The sequence below is a fragment of the Condylura cristata genome, unplaced genomic scaffold (assembly GCF_000260355.1).
Source record: "Condylura cristata isolate star-nosed mole 26May11 unplaced genomic scaffold, ConCri1.0 scaffold00003, whole genome shotgun sequence".
Classification (NCBI taxonomy): domain Eukaryota; kingdom Metazoa; phylum Chordata; class Mammalia; order Eulipotyphla; family Talpidae; genus Condylura; species Condylura cristata.
This window is the reverse complement of record NW_004567104.1, coordinates 21,654,660-21,682,257: the sequence shown is the minus strand read 5'-3', so window position 1 is coordinate 21,682,257 and position 27,598 is coordinate 21,654,660. Positions and strand designations below refer to the sequence as shown.

At 43.8% G+C, this 27,598-nt stretch overlaps 1 protein-coding gene across 4 annotated transcripts in view; it reads left to right on the top strand.

Moving 5' to 3' along the window:
- DGKG (diacylglycerol kinase, gamma 90kDa) overlaps positions 1–27,598 on the top strand; it is a 188,253-nt gene that overhangs the window by 143,159 nt on the left and 17,496 nt on the right. For all 4 annotated transcript variants that reach the window (XM_012733612.1, XM_012733606.1, XM_004675068.2 and 1 more), the window contains 3 exons: positions 2,967–3,144; positions 23,868–23,988; positions 26,150–26,210. In XM_012733612.1, coding sequence (XP_012589066.1) covers positions 2,967–3,144; positions 23,868–23,988; positions 26,150–26,210 — 360 coding nt within the window. The remainder of the gene's footprint in view (positions 1–2,966; positions 3,145–23,867; positions 23,989–26,149; positions 26,211–27,598) is intronic.

Sequence of the window (27,598 nt, the reverse complement as noted above, 5' to 3'; positions counted from 1 at the left end):
TTCAGGGGCTTCCTTGATGAATCTAGAAAACAGAGTAGGTTCCACCCAATGAAAGACAAACAGACAACATCCCACTTTTTAAAAAGGACTACAGGACACTTTCTGGACACCACAGACTGATATGTCATCCTATTCTTTGGTAAGATTCTGGAGTAGATTATTATCCAAGCATTTGCCCTTTACACATAGGAACTAGTAACTTAACATGACTTTTTTTCATTTCTTTTCTGTTAGAAATGGTCATGATTTGAATGCAGTGTCTTCTGTCTTAGTGGAAAGAACACAGAACTGAGGTCTGGAGATCTGGATACGTGTCCAGCTATGTTATTAATAAGTTTGGTGATAAGTCTTTAATTTTGCTGGACCTCATGGTCATAGCCTCTTAGGTCCATCTTATCTCCAAGTTCCATGTATACACATTGGAATGAAAGGTGGGCTGGGTGACCATCCCATCCAGAGAATACAGACAGGCCCCAACAGAATGGCCACAACCTGAGAGCTACTTAATTCACAACAGTGTGCTAAGCTGACCAAGGGGAGGTCATAGTTCTGGTTTTGCCCTTTATATAAGTTTATTAATGGCTTAACCTCCAAATGAAAAGACTATGGCAAAGGGTCATAAAATGAAGATGGAAAATAAACTCAATGGACTGGGAAAGGCTTGGGCTACAGGCTCGATGACACTAACTGACACCCATGCAAAGCTCTATGTCTGGGTTATTTTTAAAAAGAATACTGGTCTTCTCTGGTAACATAGGTCTTAAATCTTAGCAGTAGGAAGCAATCTGCAGCCACTGCAGCACGAGTTCGATCCCCAGTCAGGGAACTAACACGCATGGTATAGCAGACCTCTCCTGTCTCACCCACTGCTCCCTTCAGCAATATATTTCAGTCAATCCACCTATTCTGCTCTCACTCAGTCTCTGATGAATCCTCTTACCCGCCGCACCTCTGGCCTACACCCCAGCTATTGTATGCATAAATAAATAAATCTTTAAAAAAATTAATACCTATGGAAATTCAAGACAGGGAAGATTTGGCTGAAATGTCAGTGGTAGAATTGTGGGCTTGGGTGGCTGAGATGAGTACCCATTCCAACTTAAGTGATTATGCCATCTTCTGGCTGCTAACAAAAGAGCCAAATTGATCATATTTAACAGTAAGAAGAAGAAGAATGGGGACATCTGTTGAGCCCTTTCATGGGCTTCCCACATTATCTCAATTCTGGGGTATGATAGTGACATTGGATCCCCACTCCAGGACTTGCCACCTGCACCACCAGATCCGGTCTTTAGTGTTGCTTTTGATGCTGGGAGCTTTGTGGAGTGAGAAGAGTAACAAACTATAGAACAGGGCCCTCAGGATGCAGAAAGCCTGAAAACCAAGTTCTATGGGAAGGGTTGGAAAGAATGATAGTGTTCAATGCAAAGGAGGCACAGCCAAACAGTGTGAAAGGAAGAAAAAGAAAGGGGTAATTAAGACAAAGGCTCTGACTGTCTGCCAACAAACCTGTGTACTTCCATTGGTGAGTTGTACGACTTTGGCAAGTTACTCAACCACTCTGTGTCTTAGTTTCCCCAAATATAAAGAAGAAGCAGTCATGGTCTCTGTGTCTTAGTTTCCCCAAATATAAAGAAGCAGTCATGGTAACTAACAAGACATGATATGTGCTTAAAAGCATATGCGGCCCATGGCGGCGCTTAATATATGCATGTGGTGATATGATGGTTATTGTCATCCCCTGTTTGTTTGGCTCCTGTGGCAAAGAAAAAAAGGATCGTTCTGTCTGGCTTCAGAAGGGAGAATAGGACCAGTAGAAGAAAGAGAATCTGATTCAATATAAAGAGACTTCAGCTAAACAGCTTCTCAATAAAGAAATGTTTTCCCAGTTACCAAAGAATCTCACTCTTCCATTTTGTAGTTAGGGAAATAATTCATGAAGATGATAAGATACCATAAATTAAGAGTATCAAGGAGACAAGCAGGTAAGCCGATATGAACAAGGAAGCCTATCTTTCTATTCTTCCTCTGTGGAGAAATTGCTGACCGTTTGGATTTGTAGGTAACCTTGAAGATAGTGGATTTTTATTACATGCCTTTGATTTTTCCTGCCTCACAATGAGGAAGATAAAGGGTTTGTGCTTTGTAGTCAAATTCCTCAGCTCTGAATACTTGCTCTGTTACTTATCAGCTGTGCAATCTTGGGTAACTTAGCTCACCTCTCTGGGTGTAGTTTCTTTCCTCTGTAAATGAAGCAAGCTACCTACAATGCTAAGGATCAGAAATCAGACCTAATACATTTCTTGCTGTGTCGGTAAGCACTATGCCAAAGTGGGCTGACTATAGATATGTGCGGCAGACAGATTCAAGCCTTCTGGCCTTTTGTACTTGGCGGGGGATGTGGGTGGTGGAGTTTGGATAAAGAAACTCTGCAACATCAGCAAGCACATATGCCAAAATTGCACTTATGATACAGATAAGGGAGACAGGCAAGTTCTGAAAGCTTTCCAAATCTTAAAGTCTTATACTTCTCACAGGACTGAAAAATAACAGGGGGGTAAAGTGAAACGTCTGTGTTTGTTGAGAATCAACTGAGTGTTAGGTTCTGCATTCATTGTCCAAGTGATTCTTCAGGCTGGGTACAAAAGGACAGAACTGATGATGATGAGGCAGGACTGAAGAACAGTTTTGCAGTTGTCTTGGAACCATTCCTAAAGCCTTTCTAGATCTATAGAGGATCCCTGGAGCCCGATTCTGTCTTTCAGAGAACTGACCAGAGCTAGACCTTCCCCATATCATTGCAGCAGCCGAAGCATTAAGTCTGAGCAATTTTCCCCAAGATTCAGCTTCTGGCGGAGGCAGGCATCCTTCAAGAGTGTCCATAACCCCAACACAAACGCACACCCCACTTTGGGTTAGGATGCACTGAGGAAACTAACAGATGACCTCTTTTCTCTGCCCCCCAGTGTGATGGGGTTGGGGTGGACCTGAGCAACATCTTCCTTGAAGGCATTGCCATTCTCAACATTCCCAGCATGTATGGCGGCACCAATCTCTGGGGAGAAACCAAGAAGAACCGGACTGTAATCCGGGAAAGCAGGAAGGTCGTCACTGACCCCAAGGAACTCAAATTCTGCGTCCAAGGTAAGCCAGGCGTGAGCACAATTGTTCAAATCCAGTGTCCTAGTGGGAGGGGTATTCATGAACTGATAGCAAGCTGTATCAGGACCTGCAGCTGGCTCTAGGTGGCCCAACGGCCTGACAAGGAGCCAGAGCTCTGGGGACATGACAGCTCCCCAACCCTGTAATCCGAGCTCACTGTCTGACTAGAAGGAGAAAATTACCATGAGGGAGAACTCCGTGATAACCAGTCGTCAAACTGTGGGACTCCATAAGGTCAGGAGTCAAATGCTGTTCTTGTCAAGCTCCCTGCTGTCCTCCAATAACTAAATTCAAGAGTCAGCTCTCAAACTTGATCTCCCTTCATCTCTCAGCACTGTTTGACCCAACAGATCCCTCACTCCCTTTTCCTAGAAATACTTCTCAGTGGGTGTCTGAGACTCCACTCCACGAATTCCTGGTTTTTTCCCTCCCCCATTAGTTCCTCCTTGTCTTTCCCTGAATTGTATCTTTTCTCTAACCTCTTGACAATGTGGGTTCCTCAGGCAAAGTCCTCACTCCTCTTCCCTTTTCTGTCTATACTCACTTTCTCAATGAGCTCATCCAGTGGTGAGGCTTTATTTAAATGTCACGTGAGTGCCCATGACTCAGCAGGTCCAAAACTGAACTCCTGATTTTCCTCCCCCAAACCTCTCCACCCACAGTCTTCTCCATCTCAATCAATAACTCCAACCTGCACATTGCTAGAACCAAAACATTTGGCACCATCTTTGACTTCTTTTTTTTCTAACATCTCACACCCATCCCATGAGAAAATCTGTTAGCTCTACTTTTAAAAAAAAATCCAGGATCCAACAACCATTCATCACAGCATTCTTTCCACCTCGGTCCAAAAAACCTCCTTTATCCCCCTGGATTGCTGCAGATCTTCCCACCTAGAGTCCCCGCTTCTGTACCCTGCCCAGATAGTCTGTTTTCACTACTGCACCAGAGTATCTCTAGGAAATGTGTCAAATTATACCATTTCCTGCTCAAAATCCTACAGTACCTGAGAGTAAAAGCCAAAGAGGTTCATGTGACCTCGCTCACTCAGACCCAGATGGTCTGGCCTCCTAATTCCTCAAGACTTCATCCTCTGCTCCTCCACCCCTCACTCTCTCTGCCTCCATGTCCCTGGCTCCCGTCACACAGCAGGTCATTCCCATGAGCCAAATAGTCTTCCTGCCTGCAGCAACTGGGGAGTATGCCTTAGAAACATCAGTTGGACCTTCTCCTTTTAACCCAGAACACAGGATGCAGCTTTGCACAGGTTCCTTTAAAACTACCTTCACACCAACCCCAATGCAGCCTTTTCCTCCTAGAAACCAAATGGATCTGGACCAAAGTTTCTGGCACTCTCGTTCCTCTATATTGGGTAAATGAGCTCTGCTAATCTTTAGGGGTTCTTGATGGACTGGTGAGCTGAGGAAGAGAAGCCAGGTGTGACCGCGTTGGCAAAGACATCTCAGCAGGAGCCAGGAAACTAGATTTAAGTCCAAGTGCTGCCACTTTTTGGCAGCTCAGTTTTCTTTGCTATAAAACCAGCATCTTGTGAAAAAGTTTTGTTAGCTGAGTGGATGGGGTTGAACCAAATAATTAGTTCTTAAACCAAGTCTGCTTGTTGAAAATGTAGATTCCTGGGCCTCAGCCCAGATCTACCTAATCAATCTCTGGGTTCATTCCTAAGAATCTAAATTTGTAATGAGCTCTCCAGATGATGACTCTGATGGGCTGCCAGGTTTGAGAACCATTGACTTCGACATATGTCCATGAATCTGTGTCTGTGTTCTTTGATGTTCCAGGCTGTTAGTGCTAAGGTTGGATGTGATCCCACCAGTAGAAAGAAACAAAACTTGGTTGGCCATCAGTGGGAGTGGCGCCTGGCTTAGTTCAGACCCATCTATTAGACAATCATATTACTACATTCCAAGGTGAGGTCTTCAAAAAGCATCATCTCCACACCTCAGTGCTTTCTTTACCCGTGGACTCAGGAATTTTTATATATCTATTGCTCTCTTATGTTGCCTTTATTTTACATGATAAACTTTTCGATTTGTATAAATTATTAAACTGAATAATGTGTTCCTCCTTCCTCACTTGGCAGGGGAAGTTGTGAGTGCTAGCAGAAGGTGGAGGAAGCTTGGGAGGTTATAGAAAGTTCGTGAAAACTTTCTTGCCCTGGTGGTCCTCCTACCATACCTCCCCCCCCTGCCCCCACCCCCGTCGCCCCCATCTGGCATCCAGCCTCACCAGAACACATTCAGAACAGAACCCACCACCCCCTCCCCATTTCCCAACCTGGGAGCTTGGGAATGTTCTTGCCGAGGACATGTTCTGGTTCAAAGTCAAAGACAGCTTTCATCTTCCCCTTATATGCCTGACCATGTATTTCCCCTTCTTCAAGCCAAAGTAATGTGTCTGCTGATCGGTCTTGGCCATCATATACAGGAACTCTCTTCCTCAAATCCCCCTTTCCCACCCCATGAAGTGCTTTCGAGCTAAAAATGAATTTACTTCCTGTTCTTTATATGAGGATATGAGCTGGTCTGAGTAGAGGCCAAAGCAAGGGCCCTGGTTTCTTGACATTGTAGAGACACCAACATTGAGCTTTCCTTTCGAAAAGGCCATGAGTTCACTTCAGTTGAAATGTTAGTGAAGAAAAACAAAAGTGCAACCTATTTTCGTGGAACAACATTGACCCGGGAGTCAAGAGACCTGATTCCAGTCCAGGCTCTGCCTCTCACTAGTGTATCATGTTGGGCAAGTCCGTTCACCTCTTTGGGTCTCAAATTTCATTATTTGTAAAATAGGCAAATGGGATGGTCATGGAGCTTCCTATAGATCGTTGTTTCCTGATAACTTTACAAAATTAAGGCATGGCCATATATATTTTTTAAATAATAGAGTAGTTTATTTTTACATCACTTTGTGTCTTTTTCCATCTCAGTTAGGCATGGCCTAAATGGATCTCTTCTGGGACACAATTGTATGGCAGATTTCTTCTTATTTTCATGTGTTTGTCTTGTAGATATGGTAGCAGTGGTCTATCTCTATAGGCTCTTCATTTGTTTAGAATCCTTATTGGCTGTGTCCATATTCTGAGTCTCAACTTCCTTATGTGTAAAATGGGCATAAAAATACCTAGCATATTAGAAAACGATGGATATAAAGTGCCTTGAGCATATGTAAGCCCAAACTTGTGTTTTAATTTCTCTTCCTCTTCAAATCCTATTGTATACTGTCAGCTGCCACTTGAATTCCTGATTTTGAAGTTCTTATTCATTAGCATTGTCATCTGCCTACACTGTCACTAAAAAGGAATAGAACTCCCGCCAAACTCCAGCCCAGCCTCTGGCCTAACATATTAAACCTATACCATCAATTGTACCTGTCGTCTCCTTTCCTATACCTTTCAGGGTCCAGTGATGGAGACTATAATAGGTATTCATCTTTTCATTCTTCATGTAGTTAATAAAAAAAAAGTTTCATGACTAAAGGAAAAGCATATAGGCACTGATTCTTTTCAGTTTTTGTAGTAACAATAAAAGTAGTAAAAGACAGTCTTTTGTATTTATCTCTCATTTTGGTTTGCAAGTAGCTTTGCATACATTAACTTAATGTAATTCTAACCAGACACTCATGAGCAAGTTATACCTACTCTTCTCTGTATCCCTATAGTGAGGGAAAATAGAGGCCCAAGAAAGAACAATTTATGGCCATTGGGGACATCAGAGCCAAGTCCATAACTCCTAGCCTAGTTCCAAAATACAGTGTCCTGATGGGGAATTTGAGGACCTACTGTGTGCATGGCACAGGCTAGGCACACAAAAACCAGGAAGTGTTTAGGGCCCCATCCATGAAAATTTTCCATACGCTTTGTTGAAATTGAACTTCTCCTACAAGGTCACCTCTGAAGTCATCTCCCCCTGGACCCTAGTGTGGCCCCTCTGGAAGTGAGCCCAGTATCTGAGATTTAGAGCTCTTCATTTTCTGCCTGCAATACGCTGATTATGATTTGCTCTGTGTCAAGGCTCATGCCTCCTCATCATGTATTTCTCCTGTTGGTACCTGGCAAATAGGGAGGATGTTCTTATCTTTGTGTCCCCTTCAAAGTTTCCATTGTTCTTCAGAACAGGGCAGTCAAATCTAGAGCTGGACAGGTACTGAGTGAAAAATCTTGGGGAAGAAATGGTCTCACATAAAATAATATGTGAGTATTTGTGGGACTGAGAATTTCTAAATTAGAACCATAAGCAACTCATTGGATAAGATGTGCTAGTGACATTCAAATAACTATTTCTACCAGAGCTTCCAGTTGCAGATGAGAGTCAGGGCAGAATAAGGGATAAACATTGAACACCAAGTTAGAAGACACCTGCCACCAGCCATGTGGGATTGGTTGAGTCACTGAAGCACTCCAAGCCACCATTTCAACCTTTACAAAACAGAAACAATTGTAGTCTCTCTCCCTCAGCATTGTTTTAAGGGCTGAGTGAGATCTTACTTGTAGAGTACTCAACAGACTACCTGGACCATGGTGAGCACTTGATCAATAATAATCAGAATTGTCAAGTGATATGTAAAAGATGATAAATGTCTACTAGATGATATGAAAGGAGCCAAATTTAGAATTCCATTCTCAACTTCTGCTTCAGGAATTGGGTCTAGATGAATGTTTAAATCTCCTGTATCTCTCAGGGTATTTGCACTTACGTGTATTAGGCTGCTGCTGACCAGCTGGGGATTACACTGAGCTGCCTGTCCAGAGAGGCTAGGTGAATCCAGCTAAATCTTGAACCCAGAGGAAGCACCATCTAGGTCAGTCCCTGTGAGGATGAGAGTAAAACCCTGGGAAGCTGTGCCATTGTTTCTCTCCGGTCCCCTCCCAAATAAGAATGCAAGACTCCTCCTACTCATTTCTCAGACTCTTCATTGAGCCTCACATCTGCCCCAACCCAGCCTCCAGCCTCAAACCAGCTGCCGGCCTCAGGGCACGTCACCTGACCCCATCCCTCAGCCTAACTGACACCAAAACCACATTCCTCCTAGGGATTTCTTAGTGATCCCATGTGAACTACAAATGGGGTGTCCTAGATAAGGTTCTAAACAGAAAGGGCAGAATCTCCCCAGATTTTCACTAGGCATTCATTTTTGTGGTCCTGATCAACAAAGACAATGAGTCAGACACAGTTGGTAGAATGTACTCTTGGAGTCAATTTCCCAGCAGTGGCACAATTTTTATCATTTATTCATCACCAACTGATGAAACAACTACCCAGTGCCAGCATCAGGGTGCAATGGTAAGCAAAAATTGACATCTTCCCTGTAACCTTGGGAAAGAGGGAGGCCTCAATAAAGCAATCCCACAGATTGGCATAAAACTGTGCTATATGTGTGCTTAGCATAGAACTATGACAGGTGCTAAGAGGGAGAGCCACGTGGCTACCCAGGACCCTGGCATGACCAGCCGTTGGTATGAGGCTCATGGGCACACCTCGCTAGGCTGCTTTTCAAACCTACTGAATAGATGAGCACCTAGCAGATGCACAATCAAGAATCTGCTACCCAGAGGTCTGGCCTGGACAGACCTGGGAAGGGGAAACACTCCCTCTTCAAAGTTAGTTGACTTTAATATTTGACAGGCACACATGGATTTTCTCTAGCAGTGTGGGCGTGCCTTGCATCCCCACACAAGGGGAAGGGGTGCCATCCAGTCACCTGTCAGATTCACACCCCCCAGGTGGGGAGCCAGAGCTCAACTGACACCCTAAAATAATTTCCAGCAAATGCGCTCAATGTTTCTCTGGGCTTTCCTTTCACTTGTAGAAAACCATGGCAGAAAGTGGCCTATTGGGGTTCTGAGTGGTCCCAGCTTGCAAGTTTCTGGCTTCCCCATTTTGTGGTGATCTGATCAGAAAAATGGTGATAGTGAGCAAATAGAACTAGTGGAGAGAAAATAGAACTATTCTGAAAAAGTATGCATTGCACAGAGATTTCTCTGGCCAAGGTTTCTACTGCGGACTGAACTAGAGCAAGATTAGTGACCCCTAAAGAGTCTGGGAGCACTTGGGAGTGATGAGAACTGGGGTTCCGCTCACGCTGAAAGTGACCACCCTGACTCCCATGTTATTCCTGTCCACGGGTGCAGACTGACAAGAGACTTTGCTTTTCATAGGAAATCACATTCAAATGCTGTGTAAGAATCAGCACGCCCCAAGCTTATTTCCCCCTTCTTTACACTCGCTCTCCCCTGCTCCTGAAACCTGCTGGCCTTACCCCATTCCCGCATTCCCTGCTGTGAGAGTGTCACAGCAGACATTTCTCCTCACAGCTGGTTCGTGGAACATGGAATGAAATTATTTATTTATGTGCTCTCTCCCATTCAACTATAAGCTCCTCGGGGAGTCCCAGATGTCATAGCCCCTTCTATACCCCTGTGCCTGGTATAGTCTCTGAGACCTAGAAAAAGCTTATTAATATCAGTCGACCAGAAGCACCCAGAGTCAGAGGTGTGTGTCTAAGGAATGTTGTTTGAGTTGGTCCTGCATCAAAACAGAGTGTGTGTGGAGGGAGGAGGGGACAAAGAGAAGGTCTGGTGTGCAGCGTCCAGGGCCCCTGTGCCAACATCAACCACTCCAGGGGCCCTAGATGCCTCCCAGTCTCAACCTCCCCCAACCTCCAAGCCCCGGGCTCTATATCAGGCAGTCGCTCTGGTGGCATCTGGCAGGGCTGCCTGCTGAGCTCTGTGGGTTAGACCAGGTACATGTTTGCAACTTCTAACCTGGTTCTCAGATGCCAGTTTCTATAGAAACTGTGATGTTTTCAATGTAGTATTGAAATCCTAGAGTCACAGATCTCTTAGAAATTAGAAATCATTTTGTTCTCTATATATGGAAAATGAAAACCAGCAAGGTGAAGTGACTAGCCCTTTGCCAACCCTGGAGTGAAATGCAAGTCTTTTAACTCAACAGGCCAAATCGTGGGTCCCTTGAGCAGGGACTATAAAATTGTGGGTATGGCTATTCCCATACAACGTTATTTACAAAAAATGAGCCCTCAAGCCTTGCTTGCCAAGCCTTGCACTAGAACCTCACATGGTCCTTGAGCAGCCCTGATACCTCCTGAGGATGTCAGAAAAGCAGACTCTCAACCCAGACCAAGGCCTGCAGAAATTGAATCTTCATTTAGGCAAGCTTGAAAAGCTTGGCCCTGGGAAGCCTGCTCCTGCCTCTAAAAATAGAAAAGTGAGGCACCGGGAGGTAAATGGACCTGTCCAAGGTCACATGAAAAGGAGCATCTGAGACTAGAGCCCAAATGCTAGTATTTCAAGCATAGAATTCTTCCAGACACACTAGAGTACCCACCCATCCCTACCTTAGCCTCTCCATTTCTGGCTGGCAGTCACCCAGCTCAAATTCACTGGGAATGCAAGTGAAGCAATGGTTCATTCTTCCTCAGCTCACTTAGGAATCAAGAGGACTGAAGCCATCTGTGCCTTCTCCCTCCCCCTGCCACTATCACCCGGGAGGGGCTGGCTAGGTAGAAATGTGTCTTGAGGCTGCTCAGCCTCTAGTGGGGAAGCTGGCTCTCACAGGTTCAAGCTGGAGTTAAACTCCAGTTGAATTCCTGCCTTAGGGGATTTGCTGCTCAAAATAGCACCACAGAGTCAAAGAAGCTTGGATTTTCACTAGCAGAAGAAATGCCTCACCTGGCTCTTTGGCAAGCCTCCATCCTTTAGATTTCTTCCTCTTCTGCTTCCCCACCTTGGCATCCCCACCGGCCCCTGCTCCCCCTGTAGTACCTTTGCAGGCCTTCAATTTCAGGCGCCTCTGAAGACTCATCCTGCAGCAAAACACCATGCTGACCATGCTCTGCACAGGTCTCCTTTCTGATCTGTTTCAAGTTTGAGTAAGAAGTGTTTCATCTTCATAATCAATGGATATGTACCAGGCTGTGATTTACTGAGCAGTTACTTATGGGCCAAGCCTGTTGCATATTTAATTTAGTCCATTTTATGACTGAGAACACTGAAGCTAATGGGGTTAAATGATTGACCCAAGAACAGAGACAATAAATAATAGATCCTGAGTTCAAACCTGCCTGCAAATACCTGTACTCCAGGTGCTGTCAGAGAGGCAAGCTCTAGTATGACGTGGGCCAGCCCGCTCGTCATTCACTGCCTGCTTATAAAGAATACATGTACAGCGATGGTGTTGACGCTGGCATGAAGGGCAAGCACTCTGAAGTGGCAGAGGCAGAGCATCAGAAAGGGGCATGGGGGGCAAGAAAAGGAGAACTGGATCCCAGCTACCCTGCACTGTGTCATCCATACAGAAGGAAGTGATGCATGGATGCGTAGATGGAGGCGTGGATGGAGGCGAGGCATGGGTGGAGACATGGATGAGTGAATGAACAAAATGGAATATGTGGTCATGCTTGAAGTTGAAAAGAACTTGAAAAAGCAGTGAATGAGAAAAGAGAACAGACATGAGAGCAGGAGCTTGCAGAAGTAACAAAAGGAGTTGTGGAAAGATAGGGATCCTTGAGTAATGTACCACATTGTTGTACGTGATCCTTTGAGTCATAGGACAAGGTGCAGGGGTTTTTTTGAAATTTTTTTATATTTTATAAATATAATATTCACATTATACTTTTTATATTATATTTTTTATATTTTTATATATTTATATTATAATCAGATAGGTCTTATTTTTTATATTTTATATTTTTTTTATATTTATTTTTTTATTTATGAATACAGAACTGGGGTACAGGTCAGAGATGCAGAGGCGGTGAGAGGATTCACCAGAAACAGAGTGGGGAGCAGAACAGGCAGATTGATGAAGTACACTGCTGAGGGGAGCAGCGGGCGGTCAGGAGAGGTCTGCCGCGCCAAGATGCAGGTTTTAAAGGCTGAAGCAATAAGATGGGAGAGTGAGTGTGTAGTGTGGGTTAGAGGAAGGGAAAGGAGCTGGCAACAAAGATATAAACTAGAGGCTAGTGCCAAACTCAGATTTCTACCTGGAAGGTCTTGAATGGGTGTCAGTAGCACACAAGGAAGAATGGGCAAAAACCAGCAGGACACAGGCAAAGGCGTCACTGCCACATGCGTGATTCCTCCCTTCCCACAAACCATCCAACAGGACCTCAGCTGCTTCTAACCACAAACATTTGGTGTGGTGTCCACACCAAATCCTCTCCATGACCAGCAGCTTCTGTGAGCAGAAAAGATGCTTTAAAGAGGGACCTCTGTCTTTTCCACCTCCAGCATGCCACCAGCACCCATCTCTGCCCATTTTCAGGCCAATTTGTCCAACATTTATTAAGCACCTACTTGAATTCAGCACTAGATGCTAGAAATATTTTATATTCTGCATTTCATTTTAATCTTCTACAGTACCCTTGAGAGACACTTTATAATTAGAAAAATGAGGCCCCAGAAGGTTAATTGACCTGTCCAAGGCCACACTGATTGGCAGGTCTGGGACTACAGCCAAGTGCCCATATTCCAAACATGGTATTCTTTCCATGTAAACCACACCCCTCCCTCTGGCTCACTATGTCTTCTGATCCTGACCCAACGGCCTGAGAAAAATCCTTCCTGAGCACAGCTCCTCTCTAGCTTTCCCTTTCTGAGTGGCAGTGGTGTGTGCATCTACTGAGCTGTCATCACTTGGATCCATGTCCTTTAATCTGAGCTTATCTGCGAGAATCAGATAGGTCTTAGTTTGAATTCCAGCTTTACCAAATGCCAGCTTTGCGATATTAGACAACTTTCTTAACCCCTCTGTGTCTCAGAGTTTTGTTTTGTTTTTGTTTTTGATAGTAACGTCTAGCAGGTAATAGTTTCCAACAGAGCTGCCATATGGATTCCAAGCAGTGACCTTTGTAAAGTTCTGGGGCTGCCATGGAGTCTGTGCTCAGTACTGGTTCCCTTTGCGTCCTCAACTCCCAGGTGAAGATGTCCTGGAGCTCGCTGCCTCCCAGACCTTACCACACATCCCCATCCTTGGTTTCTCTTAGAGGCACAGTGATGTAAGAACCTCACTGCTGAGATTTCTAGGAGGCTCTTGCTTCCGGAGAAATTCTCCACCACACAGCCTACCTGACCTTTAAGTGAAAATAGGTTTAGAAGCCTCCTTACCCCAACGTGCAGAGGTTGCTGCAGAGTGCAGCCTAACCTGGAAAGAGATGGCAGCACAGGACGGAGGCCCTGCTCGTCTTCCCACCCCCACGCAAGCAGGCTTTCAGGACTCCCAGCCATGGTAAGGCCTGGTTCCGCACTCACTTGCTTTCTTGCCTCAGTGTAGAATTGCACACAACGTGCTGTCTTCTTTCTTCTACAGCATGTGGAACAACCAGGACTACTACCAACATGCTTCTGACCTCAACAGGGAGCCAGCCTCCAATTTTGTGGGAAGTTACCATGCCCTAAGGATAGCATGCTCCCATCTCCAATCAGGGACATCGGACCCTGAGGAGTTGTGACCTGTCCAAGGTCGCACAGCCAGCGCAGAGCCGAAATCTTGGGCCCTGCCAGCTGGATTGGCGTATCTTCTTTCCCCCTGACCTCTCTTCTTCTTCCAAGTGGATGATATAGAGTCACAGACCACAGGAGGCCCTCTGGCTGTTTTCATGCTTTACAGCCCTGGGAGTAGAGTAAACTTGTGAGCCGGTGTGACAAGGGCAGAGCACATAGGAAACCTCTTGGAGGGTACCTGTGAGGTGAGGGGTGTCAAAGCCATGCTGGAAAGGGCCGTAGACTCGACTCTGCTGCCTACTGGTCCAGCCCAGGAACAAGAGTGGACATCCTGGGTGGCACTGTGTATGCACTGATGCAGGAAAGAAAAGAAACTAAAGGAATTCACTGCCAAATAAAAAGCATAATTTCCTTGTTTAAACTAAAAGTAGAACTGGGATACTTCCTTTGCCTTGGAAGACCAACATCCTAAAATGTCAACAGTATCTTTTTGTTTTATAGTGTTAATTTCAGGTATTTTATAAGGGAAAATGATTGAATTTTAAAAGTTAAATTACAAATAAAGAAAATGGTTTGGTATGAATTTCTATGTACAAAACATATTCCCTAGGCAGGAACAAGACAGGACAGTCAATTAAGAGAAATACTTTTCAAAACCTCATTCGCCAGTATTACACAATTGTCCTCTCTATTGCTAAATGTATAGATCTCGGTGTCCCCACTCCCAAGGGGCTGTTCTGGGATATAAGGAGCTTACCCAGGTCATGGGAAACAACCTCTCGTTTTAGCTTTGAATGATAAAATAGCCCTTACTGGAGAGTCCTGGATTCTGCTCTTACTTTCATAAAATTATTTCCATAGCAGCAAGAGTTTTAAAAAGTAGCATATCAGATCTAACTATTCAACACCCCCACCCCACCCCATGATTTTCTATCTGTCTTAAAATTCAATTCAGACTCCTTACAGGGCCTAAAGTGTGGGACACTTTGGCCCATGAAGTTTTTCTTGCCTTCATAACTAGTGTCCACCTGCTTCCTTGTGTCCAGCACACTGACCTTCTTTCTTATTCAGTGGATCAGCTTGGTCTTATCTCAGAGCCCTTCACCCGCTGTTCTCCCTTCCGCGGAAGTTCCCAGATCTCCCCAGGCCTGGTTCCTCAAGCTCAAGTCTCTGCTCCCAAGTTCCTGTATCAGGTAGGTCAAGCCTGTCCACCTCACATCCCCCCTTTAAGAAAATTCTAATAAAATACACATAACATAAAAATTCTCTCTTACCCTCACTTAAACATATAGTTTGTTTAGAACTGTTAAGGTATAGTCACAGTGTTATGAAGTCAATCTCCAAAATTTTTTCATCTTGCAAAATTAAATCTCTACACCCATCAAACAACTTCCCATCCCCCTCTCTCCTCAGTTCCTGGCAACCACCATTCTGCTCTTTCTGAGAGTGTGGAGGTCATGGCGTCTCTGGGCTTCATAGTATCCATGCTTTTCTCTTCCTCAGCACAGCACCCCTTTCTCCCCTCTGCTACCTCCCCATTTTCCTTTTCTTCCTCCTCCTGCATGACCTCCCTTGGGCTACATTAATAACCTTGCAGAACACCTTGCACTAGCCGTATGGATAAAAACAATTTTGTCAGGAAACATAAAGTCATAGCAGCAAGGCCCCCACCAGCAAGTTATTATATCTACACTTTCCACATCAAAGACAGACTCCGAGAAGTTTCGTGACTTCTCCCAAGGTGATAGAAGGAATGCCAGGCACTAGGATTCAGAACCAAGTAGGTCTGTGCTACAACGCTCCGCAGCTTGTCTTGAAAGCACATTCTTTATGCTGGGTTTTCAGGGTACCCCGGGTGAGCCCTCTGCCTTTCTCCTTGTGTCTGCATTAGGATCTCTAGAGAAATCGTTGGTCATAGACTGTCCTTCAGGTTAGTTGTGGTTGAGCTGCCTGAGAACCTATGCTCTAAGAGGCAAGGTGGGAACATGGGGTGAGGGTGAGGTGGGGTCCTGTTTGGCCAGTTACATCCTTTCTTACGCACCCCTTTGTGTCCAAAGAAATCTCCAAGGCCCCTCCCTTGTTGAAGATGAGGAAACAGTCTTTTGGGGTGCTCTCCCTCTCCCCACCACCAGTTTATTTTCAGACTGATGTGCTTTTAAACTGGCTTTGAAGCTCTTTGGCGGGAAACAATCTTTCATCTGCACAGACTAGACCCAGTGGGAAGCATAGACAGCTGATCTGTGCCTGGCTTTGTTGGGCTCTGGATACCTGGGCCCCGAAGGGCACGCAGCCCATCTCCATGGAAATGTGGAGGCAGGAGAGGAGCCCAAAGTGACGCCTGCCACAGCCTTGGCAGGCTGAGCCCAAGATAGGCCTGCCAGCTCCCACCAACCTGTCCAGACTGTGGGGAGTGAACCTGGCCCCACCACAGAACAGAACTGGGCTTGTAGCTTTGTCTCTGAGAAGATGAGGCAGCACCACCACAGCTTCTCAGTAGCACAGTGATAGGGGACACTTCTAATTGCTGTTGGCAAAGCACCTCATATTCTTTATCTCCTTTGTCAAAATACCCCATGATGTAAGTTTCATTATTATATGCATAATTGATATGATATATCAGCTCCCATTTGGTGCTGAGTTGTGTCCCCTAGCCATTGCATACATTGATGTCCTAACCCCCAAGCCTCAGAAAGTCACTGTATTTAGACATATGGCCTTTAAAGAGATGATTTAGTTAAAAGGAGGCAGGGAGGGTGGGTCCTGATCCAATGTAACTGGTATCTTTAAAATGAGAGAAAGTTTGGACACACAGAGAGAGGTATGTGCATGCAGAAGAGGCTGTGTAGAGAAGCACCCAGAGGGTGGCCCTCAGCGTGCCAAGGAGTGAGGCCTCAGAGAAAACCAACTCTACCTGAACCTTGAATCTGAACTTTCAGCCTCCAGACCTGTAAGAAAATAAACTTCTGTTGGTTAAGCCACCCAGTCTACAGGATATTGTTATGGCAGGTCTAGCCATGGACACAATCTAAGACAAATAACCTGCTGCTTTATATGGACATGGCAGTTGAGCTGTTAGCCCCAACTCAAGAACTATTGCTGAGTTCCTCAGCTTTTTTTATTTTTACCTCTATGACTGCATTATTTGTCTGTCAGAGGACATTTATTAATAGGACACATTTTTTTTGCATTTCTGATTAATAAGTCACATACCCTTGCCAATAAGAGCTTCAGATCAGCATTAGCTAACCAGTGTTACCCACTGAATGGATAGGGTTCCAGCCCAAAGCAATGTTACCTGACATCTCAGTCCCCCTGTGCTTCTGTAACCCTGTAAGGGAACAGAGCCCATGGGTGCCATCCCATCATCAGATTTGAGCACCTCCATTAAGGTCATGTGACTCCCTGGACTTGCCCACTGCTACCCTTAGTGCTGATGGGAGAGGGGTGTGGGGACTGGGGCTTGACAGGAACAAGGTTTCCCTTGTTAGGCTGAGGATCACGCCACTGCCCCAGGGCACCAGAACAAGGCACTCAAGCATGATGCCCATATATCCTGAGTTTCCCTTGCATCTTAAATGATTGAATTTTCATCTCGATAGCCAAGATGAGAATAAGCATAAAAATAGGACTAAGGGAGAAAGACAAAAACAACCTGGGTCATTGTTATCTGTTGTAAGCAGTTCAAATGGGCTAATAGGGAAAACCTATGACCCAGTTCAGTCCAAGCAAATAGCTATTATTAGTAGTAGTTACTGTTATTAATCATGATCTTGTCCCTCTTTCAGGCTAAACCTGTCAATGGCTTTAGCACAAAAGTATGAATCTTATTCAGCTTACTTACCAAACATTTATTGGAAGACTTGTATATGTCAAGGGCTAGGCTAGTTGCTAGGGATACAAAGGTAAACAAAACAAGAACACATTCCTGCCTTCAACTCTCAATGGAGTTGCAAGGGTACTATGAACAGAAACACTTGTCGTTGGTTGAATCCTCTGTCTGAGCACAGGAGAAAGAAGAAGCACAGTGTGTGGGTACCCTAAAGGGCAAACGGGTGCTCTCCAGTCAGAGGGCTACCTTTTGCAGGAACAGGGCAGAGAGTGAAGGATCTTGCACACCTGGCTGAGTCTCTTGTCTCTTGGGCTTCCAGAGCCCCCAGACAGCCTGAAGAGGTCAAAAACGCCCCTTACCTGTCAGTATTGCTCTCCAGTCCTTCCTCTGACAGCAGGACTAAAAAGCAAAACAGGGCAGTTGCAGTAAAGGAAGCAGGAAAGGGAGCAGAATCAGGCAAGATGAAGAAAAGACAAGACCGTGCAGGATGTCCCCTTAATGTATAGCACTCTTGGATTTGCCGTCTGTGTGGAGATGTGAAACTATGAAGAACATAGAAGATTTTTTACTGTTTCAACCCAAATGTTACAGTTTAAGAAGGTAAGTAGGCAGGTGTTTGGCATAGCCAGGGTTAATGTGGCAGAAAAGAAAAGTGAAATGTATTTGAGAGGTCTGTCTGTGCTAGGCACTTTCACATACAACTCTGCCATGCGATCTCACTGCCACTTTTTAAGGTCAGCTTATTATTTCACATTTCTAATTTTGAAGAGAAGAAGCTCTAGATGAAAGTAGTCAGGAAGTAGCTTGTTTATAGTCTCCTGCATTCCAACTCCTGCATATGTTTGGGGCAGTTTTCTTGCCTGAGGCTCAAGCCCTCAAACTTCTGCATGCTTTAGGATCTTCCAGAGGACTTGTTGGAACACATTCTGCAGGGTACAACCTGAGTTTCCGATTCAGTGGATCTGGGGAGGAGTCCGAGGATTTGCATTTCTAACAAGTTCTCAGGTGATATTGGTACTAATCCAAGACCACACTTTGAGAACCTCTACCCCCGGGGGATGATTCACCCAAAAACCTAGCCCAGTGATCCCAAATTGTGCTCCATCTTAGAATCACCTAGAATTAAAAGCAAACACTATGCTTGCCCCCAAACCCACACATTCTGATTTAACTGGTACAGATGCAACCTGGACACCATTATTTTTAAGGAAGGTTCGAGTAATTCTAACACACAGCAGTTTGGGAACTACTGACCTAACTCGCTTCATCATTCCAAATCCCCCATCAACCATCCTCCACGTTAGTCACCCACCTCTGGGACCACAGGCAAAACTGATATCACCGACAAGTTGTTCTTCGTACCTCTTTCTCCCACTGGTTCACAACACCTGTTCTTAGAACTCATCAAATCTCTTACTTGGCTTCTCTCTTTCATCCAGCCATCATCTCTTCCCTATTCAACCTAGACCTTGTGTTACAGTAACCCGTTCTGCCCTAGACAATATACCAACCCCCTTGTTCTTTCTTTGACCATATATCCTGGGAAAGTTTGAGAAGGTGTATTTAAATCAAATTGCAGCCATAGAAGTCCCCAGGGACTTCTCAAAGGTGCTGATATTTTGAGCTGAGTGTTGATGGATCAAAGTGAAAGAGGGCATTTCAAGGAAGGTTATGGCATATCTAGAGGCACCAAGGAAGGGAAAGTAGGATTTAGTGGGAACTGCATGCTATTTGAAGGTCTAGAGCAGGGATCTAGCTGTACAGTGTCAAGAAATAACAAGGAGTTTATACCATATTTAAAGTATGAAGAGCAGTTAATAGTTTTTCCTCCAATTATAGTCTTAATACATATTTATAGAAAACAGAAAACACCTAGAAATGATAAAGCAGGGGAAAAGTCACCTTTAGTCTTCCCAGAGCTCAACACAATTAAGCAACAATCCTTTCATTTTTTTTTTGAAGATTTATTTATTTATTCATACAGAACTGGGGTACAGGCCAGAGATGCGGAGGGTGAGAGGATTCACCAGAAGCAGAGCGGGAGCAGAACAGGCAGATCGACGAAGTACACTGCTGAGGGGAGCAGCAGGCGGGTCAGGAGAGGTCTGCCACGCCATGTGGTCACCTCCGGGGCAGGCGGGGATCGAACTCATGCAGAAGTGGCTTAAGCTTCTTAGTGCTGTGCTTTAACCCGCTGCACCACCAGGGAGGGCCCTCTTTTTTTTAAAGATTTATTTATTTATGCATACAGAACTGGGGTACAGGCCAGAGGTGCAGGGACGGTGAAAGGATTCACCAGAGACAAAGTGGGGAGCAGAACAGGCAGATCAACAAGTACACTGCTGAGGGGCGAAGCGGGCAAGATAGGTGAGGTCTGCTGCGTCAATTGGGTCCTCTCCAGGGGATCAAACTCATACTGAAGCGGCTGTGGCTAGCTTGCAGTGCTGTGCCCTAACCCATTGTGCCACCAGGGAGGGCCATGAAATTGTCCTTTCTTCTATATATATCCTTACATATTTGAAAATATGGCAAATAAGTAAGTTTATGTCCTGCCTTCACATTTAACATTATAACATATACATATTTAGTATCTTTGAACTTTTGCAAGTATTTTAATGGTAGCATAAAATCCTGTTATTGGCTATCATATAATTTATGTAAGTATTCTCATGCAGTGGAACTAGGGAGGGGGTGTATTTCACTTTTATAAAAGATGCCACAATGTTCACATTTATATGATCTCAGGTTCTGCTAATGATTTTTTTTATCAGTACCAAAATGAATTTAATGAATCAATGGCATGAAAATTTTAGATTCTGATTGCCAAATCTCTTTTTGAAAAAACTTTCTGCCAATTTACACTCTCATTTATGTATGAAAGAATAGATCTTTCGTTTCTCCTCCCTGCACCAAATTGGTACCAACACCAACTGGTGTTGGTTTGGGGATGACATGAGTGGATTTGCTCTTACAAAATCAGGCTGGAGGCTGAACCCAGGGGGCCAGTGTTGCTGTCCTTGCTGTTCCTCCTTTGCTTCTAATTCTTCTTCTTCTTTTTTTTTTCTTTTACTTCCCCATTCTTTCTTTCTCGGAGAGTACATATTAAGTGTTCGCTATACTCAAAGCACTGTGTAACTTTTGTTACCCATAGCAGTGCTCAAATGCCTACCTCTCCAGCTGCAACAAGCTTGTGCCCAACCCAAGAGTCCCTTTTTGTAATTCTTGTTTTAAAAACATCTCTGGATAATAATTCTCCATAAGGATAAATATTTTTATCTTTTTCTAGTGAACTTGCCAAGTGTATTTATTGCTAAATTAATTCCTTTCTGCATCCTGTAACTGTTCACCACTACACATGATCATTGGAAGGTCCTACCTCCTTCTTCATCCAACAAATTACCTTGGGATTCATCCTTCAGATCCTTCCTTAAATATCTGTTTTTCCATACAGTTCCTAGTTAGTATCAGTTACTTAGTCTTTCTTGATCATATAGTCCAATGAAAACATTTTCTGCAACTAGTTTTGTTTCTTCCTTTTGTTCTAGAGTCCTTCAAATATAAAACATTTTGGAGCCCCATTTCTTAGCATAGTTTCTGGCATTTAGTTCCTACTCAGTTGAATGAATGAATGAATGAGTAAATAAATGAAGTTCTGTTTTACTAAGGCACATAAATATTCCATCTTAAATACTAATGAGTTGAGGAGCATAAAGACAATATGGAAATGACTGCAACTGGCAAAACCACACTCTGAATCATTGGTACCTAAGGTAAAATAGACACCTGGAATACCAGATGTCCTAATCCTGGATTCTAAGTTCCGGATGTTAGTTTTTCTGTGTGTCTGGACATTGACTTTTACTTTCTTATGCTTCATTTTGACTCTAGATTTACTGTTTGCCTGTGTTTCTCTGTGATAGATAAAGTAAAGAGACTTGATGCCAGAACCCCCAAAAGAGTATAAAACTACTATGAACTGTTTATAGGTATCACACAAAAGAAGCTGTCATGGTCCAGTAAGTGTGGGAAACAAAGTTAATTAGATTTCTTTAATTCAGGACTTCCTGGCAGGCATTTTAAGAAGTTGAAAGAAATACCAGTTAAGCAATGGTAGAGAAAAGAGCAATCAAGTCTTCTCTCGGTAGTAGACAGGAGTCATCCTAGCCTCTTTATACCAGGGAACATGCAGAAGAAAATTAATGGCAAAATTGCAATCAAAAAATACCAGACCCTAGCCCCTTCCCCTATATTTATCTACCAAGTCCCACGTTTGTGTGAGTCCCTGCCCCCCACCCACCCACCACCTGATGAGATCAGCCTTCATTATTTCTCTCCTAGAGCCAGGAAGCAAGGTAATGTGTGGGAAGTGATAGCTGCAAGGTAATGTGTGGGAAGTGATAACAACTCTAGAGTTAAAGCCATTCAACAGGAAAATTTGTTAAAAGACCAAGACATTGTAAAAGCTGAAACACTTGAGTCTATTAAGTCCCCTGCTTCTTAGAACATTTTGTTACCAAGGAATATTTCAAGGAGGGAAAACATTGAACTATCACAGCACTGTAAGATACCAAAGCCTGGTACAAAGAGCAACATTTTGCAAGACATCTGTCTCTCTGCCCCTAGAGAAACTTCTACAATGTTCTATTTCCCATTTCTCTTCCTTTCCCTGCCTCAATATACCTCCTCCACATCCTTGCCCCAAGATACACTCTATACATTTCTCTCCTCCCTCTCCCTCACCTTCTCCTCCTCCTCTTCTCCCCACTCCTCTTTCATAATCACAGTTTGATTTCAGAGACACCGTTAAAATGGCACAGTAAGCTAAGATTATCCAATGGTTATTCAATGCTCTTTGATAAGAAAGGAACTAATTAAGTGACAAGATTTAGACATTTGTTGTTTATTGGAACCAAACTCGTTACAAGAGCCTGAAGCATTCTCCTAAATAAATATTGCTGTTTCATGGTATCTTATTCCAAGTCAAAATGAGACAGAGTTTGGAGACAGTGTTTTTTTCGTAGATGTGGGAAGAACGAGGACCAGAGAAGGAGAAAGGGAGTACTGATGGATGTAGAGGGGAAAGCTGTCACAGAAAGGCTAAGGCAATGTGTGACTCTGTTGGCAACTGATGTTTACTGGAGATCAGCAGAGAGCTACTCTGGAGCAATGTTGATACATTTGTGGTCAACCCAATGGTCTGTTTGACTGTCTTCATTAGAAATGCATCCATCAAAGAATGTTTTTTAAACAAAAGTTAGTTATTTAAACAAAAAAGTAAAGACAAACCCAAATATCTCTTTGGCAATCTTAACAAACACTGTTCCACTATACAAGGAGGCACCTTGGAAGACAGAAGTCATCTGTTAAATAAACATTAACAGACACAACTTTCTTTTTGTAGATATTAATAGGGTATTAGTTATTAGTCCTAACCTATGAGAAAAGTACTTTCGCTTGATAGGCAAAGGAATGGAAATTTTTTAAGAATTTGCCCTCTTATTTTGTTACTTTTTTAAATAATAAAAGCTCTGTGCTAAAAGTGATACCCAATATCCAACCCTGATCCTGCCATTGCTTGCCCAAGAAACTAAGCAAGCAGAATCTAAGCCTCAAGAACTTGGGGCAGGGTGTTGAGGGGAGGGTGGCTTTTTCAGGTGCTGAATTAAAAGCAATTGCCACTCTGGGAGGCCATCAGTCCTGTGTGACTCCAAGCCTGACACTCATATTTTCTGTCCCTTTTCCTACTGTGACCCAGAATAATCTGGTGTAGGTGAAATATTCTTTTCCTTGGCTCAGATTAGGCACCTGGTGTCCTGAAAGAGGTCATTGATTTCCCCAAAGATGTCCAAGAAGGTTGGCTCTCCACAGGCTTACCACAGGCCAAATTTGAGGTTAATTAACCATCAGTCATCATCAGTGGAGCCAAGGTGTTATTCAGACATTCAGAGAAGTGAGACTTGATCCAGCTATGGATAATGACCTTCATCAACATTCCTTCCTATCCTAATCCCAAACCAGTGTGCCTTGGGCTGCACGGGGGGGTAGGGGGTGGGGAGGGAGGGTGGAGGATGGGAAGATGAGGGGTTGAGAATTATCTCCAAAAGAGCTGATTCATCATGTATATTATTCTATGTTTGAATAAACTTCTTAATGTGCCAAACCATTCTTCGGATGCATGGTAATATTGTGAATCAAAACCTTTTTTTCACTATAACTGGGTTTCTGATCATGAATGATTTTTGTGAAAGTCCTATTCAGAATGAGTATGAAAATGCTGTTTGGTGGAAAATGAAGAAATGTGGATCTTTATATTGGCTATCTGGGGACCATATTTTCTGGTCAGAGACAGCCTGAGGAACAGAGGGATGTGTATGCACTGCTTGGTATCTTTCTTTGCAGACCTCGGTGACCAACTCCTTGAAGTGGTGGGGCTAGAGGGAGCCATGGAGATGGGGCAGATCTACACTGGTCTGAAAAGTGCAGGCAGGAGGCTGGCCCAGTGCTCCTCTGTCACCGTCAGGTACGTTTCCTCTACCCACAGGCCTCCTTGTCTCCCATCTCTCTTAACATCCTTATAAACAACAGCAAGGAAGCCATCATTGAATTTCTGTGCAAGAAAAATAGGGAAAGAAAATTGACAACATTTACAATGAATTTTTCCCAAGCCCATCTAATGCAATCACCCAAGATATCAAGTAGTGGTTCTACCACAGCCCCTTTGCTGTTCTCTTAGAATGAATAGGTGAAATTCTCTACAAAGAGTATGAGATTATGAGGTCCAGGGAACCAGAGGTCTAACATCCTGAATTTTTACATCTTAACAAATTAAGATCTTGAATATATGCCAAAGGGTAGCTCTAACAAAAACCAAGTTCTCTGCTACGCTTTTCTTGGATTGACCTTCAAAATACTACTTCCTGTATGTCTTATAGAGCTAAATAATCAACATTAGCAAACCTGGTATAATTAACTGAAAGGATAATGATTCTTAGGGGATGGATCCACAGGTCAGCCAGTGCAAGTTCCCAACGGGGAGGGTTCTAACCGAAGGGAACACTGATTGCAGTTGCCTCTATTTAATCAATGAAGTTCGGTAGATTCTTATCCAACTACTATTTCAGAAGTTCATACCCTTTCTTTTACATTATATTTCTACAGATCAAATCTATTGGTTTACCTTAGATGTCCTAGAAAATCACAGCATATAAGCTTCCCAAAGTTATTTGACCACAGAACCCTTTAACCAGAGAACTTGTTGGCCACATGTCCCTGAACAGATTTAGGGAAACTCTGATTTTGTTGCTACCCTGTATCTCATAGAAAGGTCTTGAGAGCTGGTTCTCCCTGTCTCTTGTTAAAGGAAGGTCTAGCCCACTAAGCCCTTTTCTTCATTCCCTCCCTTTGTAGTCCCTTGTCATCTTTACTATCATTCCTCTAAAGGAATGATAGCTCCCCTTTCTCTCTGAGTAGTAAGTACTAGGGACCCCGTTTTCCAAATTGATCTCTGTAGGTCATTCCTTCCCTACTCTCCATGACTTCGACACTGAATAGGTCCATCCTATTAGCACATCTAAGCCATGGCAGAGAACATTTTTATCCCAAAGGACCAAAAAAAAAAAAAATTCATGTACAAGAAGATGGACTTTTTCTTCATATTCACTAGGTCTATTCCTAGAGAATGTAAACCAAGAACTCTATCCTTTTGGAAATTTCCAAGATAATCCCTTCAGTCCAAAGAACCAAAATACCACTCTTCTTATTATCTGTCTTATTATTAGCTTTACTATTTTTCATTATTAAATATCCTCAGGTCAGTCAGGGAATCGTCAACATATTAACACAGCTTGCCTCCCTCGTTCTGTAATTTTGAAAACAGGGCAGGTACAAATCCAGCTAAGGGCTTCCTGGTCAGTGGGTGGCAGTTGCTCCCTGCTCACCCAGACCGGAGGCCTCTGAAAGGACCCACCTTTTCTCCTAAAAGCAATGTGGTATGAAATCACGAGTCTTATACAGAAGGAAATCAGAAGACCTGTCTCTCTCCCTTTAAGAAGCCATGTACCAGGAAAATCTTAGCCCAAAACAATGCTTTTCTCCTTTCGTCTCCTGTCCCTGAGACTATATTCCCAATGACCCTCTTTCCCAGTTAAGCCAGGCCCACAGAGTGTGCTGTTGTTGGGGAGGTTGGTTAAGATGTAGGACAAGGCAAGACTCACTCAGACCTGACCAGTACCTTGTACAGTTTGGAGACATTACCTCATTGACGTGATGCAACCTCTCACTCAACATAGAAACCAGGCCTTCCCATTTCATAACCCTTCCCATTTTGTGGAGTTTTGGCACGATCTGCAAGCCCTCCGGCTGACTCTTAAACTGTGATCTGCTCAGCAGTGGTATTGCCATTCTTGGTTGGCCACTATTTCCTAGACTTCTACGGATTTGCTGTTTACCCAGGGCAACATTTTGCAAAGCAGGGCCTGATGACCAAAGCAACAGAATCAGACCTTGCCCTAGAACTGCTGGGTCAGTACCACTGAGATGAACCCCAAACTATTTTTAACAAGCCCTAAGGAACGTCTTAGAGAATCACTCCTAGGGGGACAAATATGGTTGTTTTCCCACCTCTTTCCATGATTCTCCAACTCCAAGAAGCTCACTGTGTTCTCTTGGTTCTTGGGTTCCAGGACGAACAAGCTGCTCCCCATGCAAGTGGATGGAGAGCCATGGATGCAGCCACCTTGCACGGTGAGTTTTACCAGTCTTTGAGATGAGGGTGAGAAGCTTTACTTGGGGCCTCTCTGGGCACCCACAATATGAAATTGCTGAATCTCAGACGCTTTGGGAGATCATCTAGTACAACCTCTCTTCCACCATATCCCTCTGTTCCTTGCCTGCCCAACCTTTATCAAATACCTGTTAAGTGCCAGGTACTGTGAGGCACCAACTCCAAAACTGAATGAGACACAAAGCTGTCTTCAAAGAGCTTGCAGATCCAGTTGGAGAATTCAGAGACTTCATCTACAGTATCTTGAGAGCCTCAGCTTGACTCATTCTAGTGGCAGGGAACTTATCAACCCAAGAGTTAGGGTGTTCTTCCCATAAGCAAGTCTGGTTGTTAGAACATGCTACTTTACATGGAAGCTGAATCTGCACATGTACACTAGACCTTCCACTCAGCTGCAGCTGTGACTCTTGGAAAGAATTCCCACAATGCACAGGCCTGCTCCCACAGGTGCACCACTGCCCTGCGGACGCAACTAAAAACTCCACCAAAATGATAACCACTCACCAGTGGTGCATTTTGTTTGTGGTGTTATCATCCAGCAACTGATGCTGTGCTTGGTTTGTGATAGTTGAACTGTAATTACTGAGTGAATGAAAGACTGAGTGAGTGGACAAACTAAAATAAAGGAAGCTTCCCATTCCCTGATTTCCCAGACGGGAGTGGGGGTCACTCTCCACTAAGCAGTGCTGCAGGAGCCTTACAGCCCTCCTTCCTCAGTTCATTCTCAGTTAGAGCTAGACCCTGCCGAAAGGCAACCGCTGTCCTCATGTTCCCGTCAGGGTGCTTATTGGTATATTACAGATGATAGTGAGATAAAACCATTACTGCTTCTCTGTGTATATTTTAATGGTATCTATAAAATTTTCTCAATACTGTCATGAAGTACAAATCTCAAAAGACAAATTTGTGTTTCTGAGCTTCCTCACACTGGTGAAGTATTCCCATACTTTGGTAACCTGCTATTTTGAGCTTTTCAGAAGTAACATCACGTGTTTTTCTATTAGAGAGATTTTATGAGTTTTCTACTGAGTCTGAATTGTAGATGTATTTCTAGAACTCTTTGTTCTATGTAACTTTTACAAATCACAAAACTGCTCCCTCGAGACAGACTCCAGAGATGGAATCTTCTATAAAGGTTACCAAGCATAGAATTTTTTTCTGCAAAATCTTACCTTAATCTTCCAGTTTCTATAAAGACTAAGAAAAAATGAAAACATATTACAACAAGAACTATTAATAGCTTACTCCCTTGTTCAATTTAGGGAGGGAAAAAGAAAGTTCAACTATTTATAATTTTGATGGAGCTGAATTGAGGGGGAAAGTATACCCAAGTTCCTCCTGTCACCTA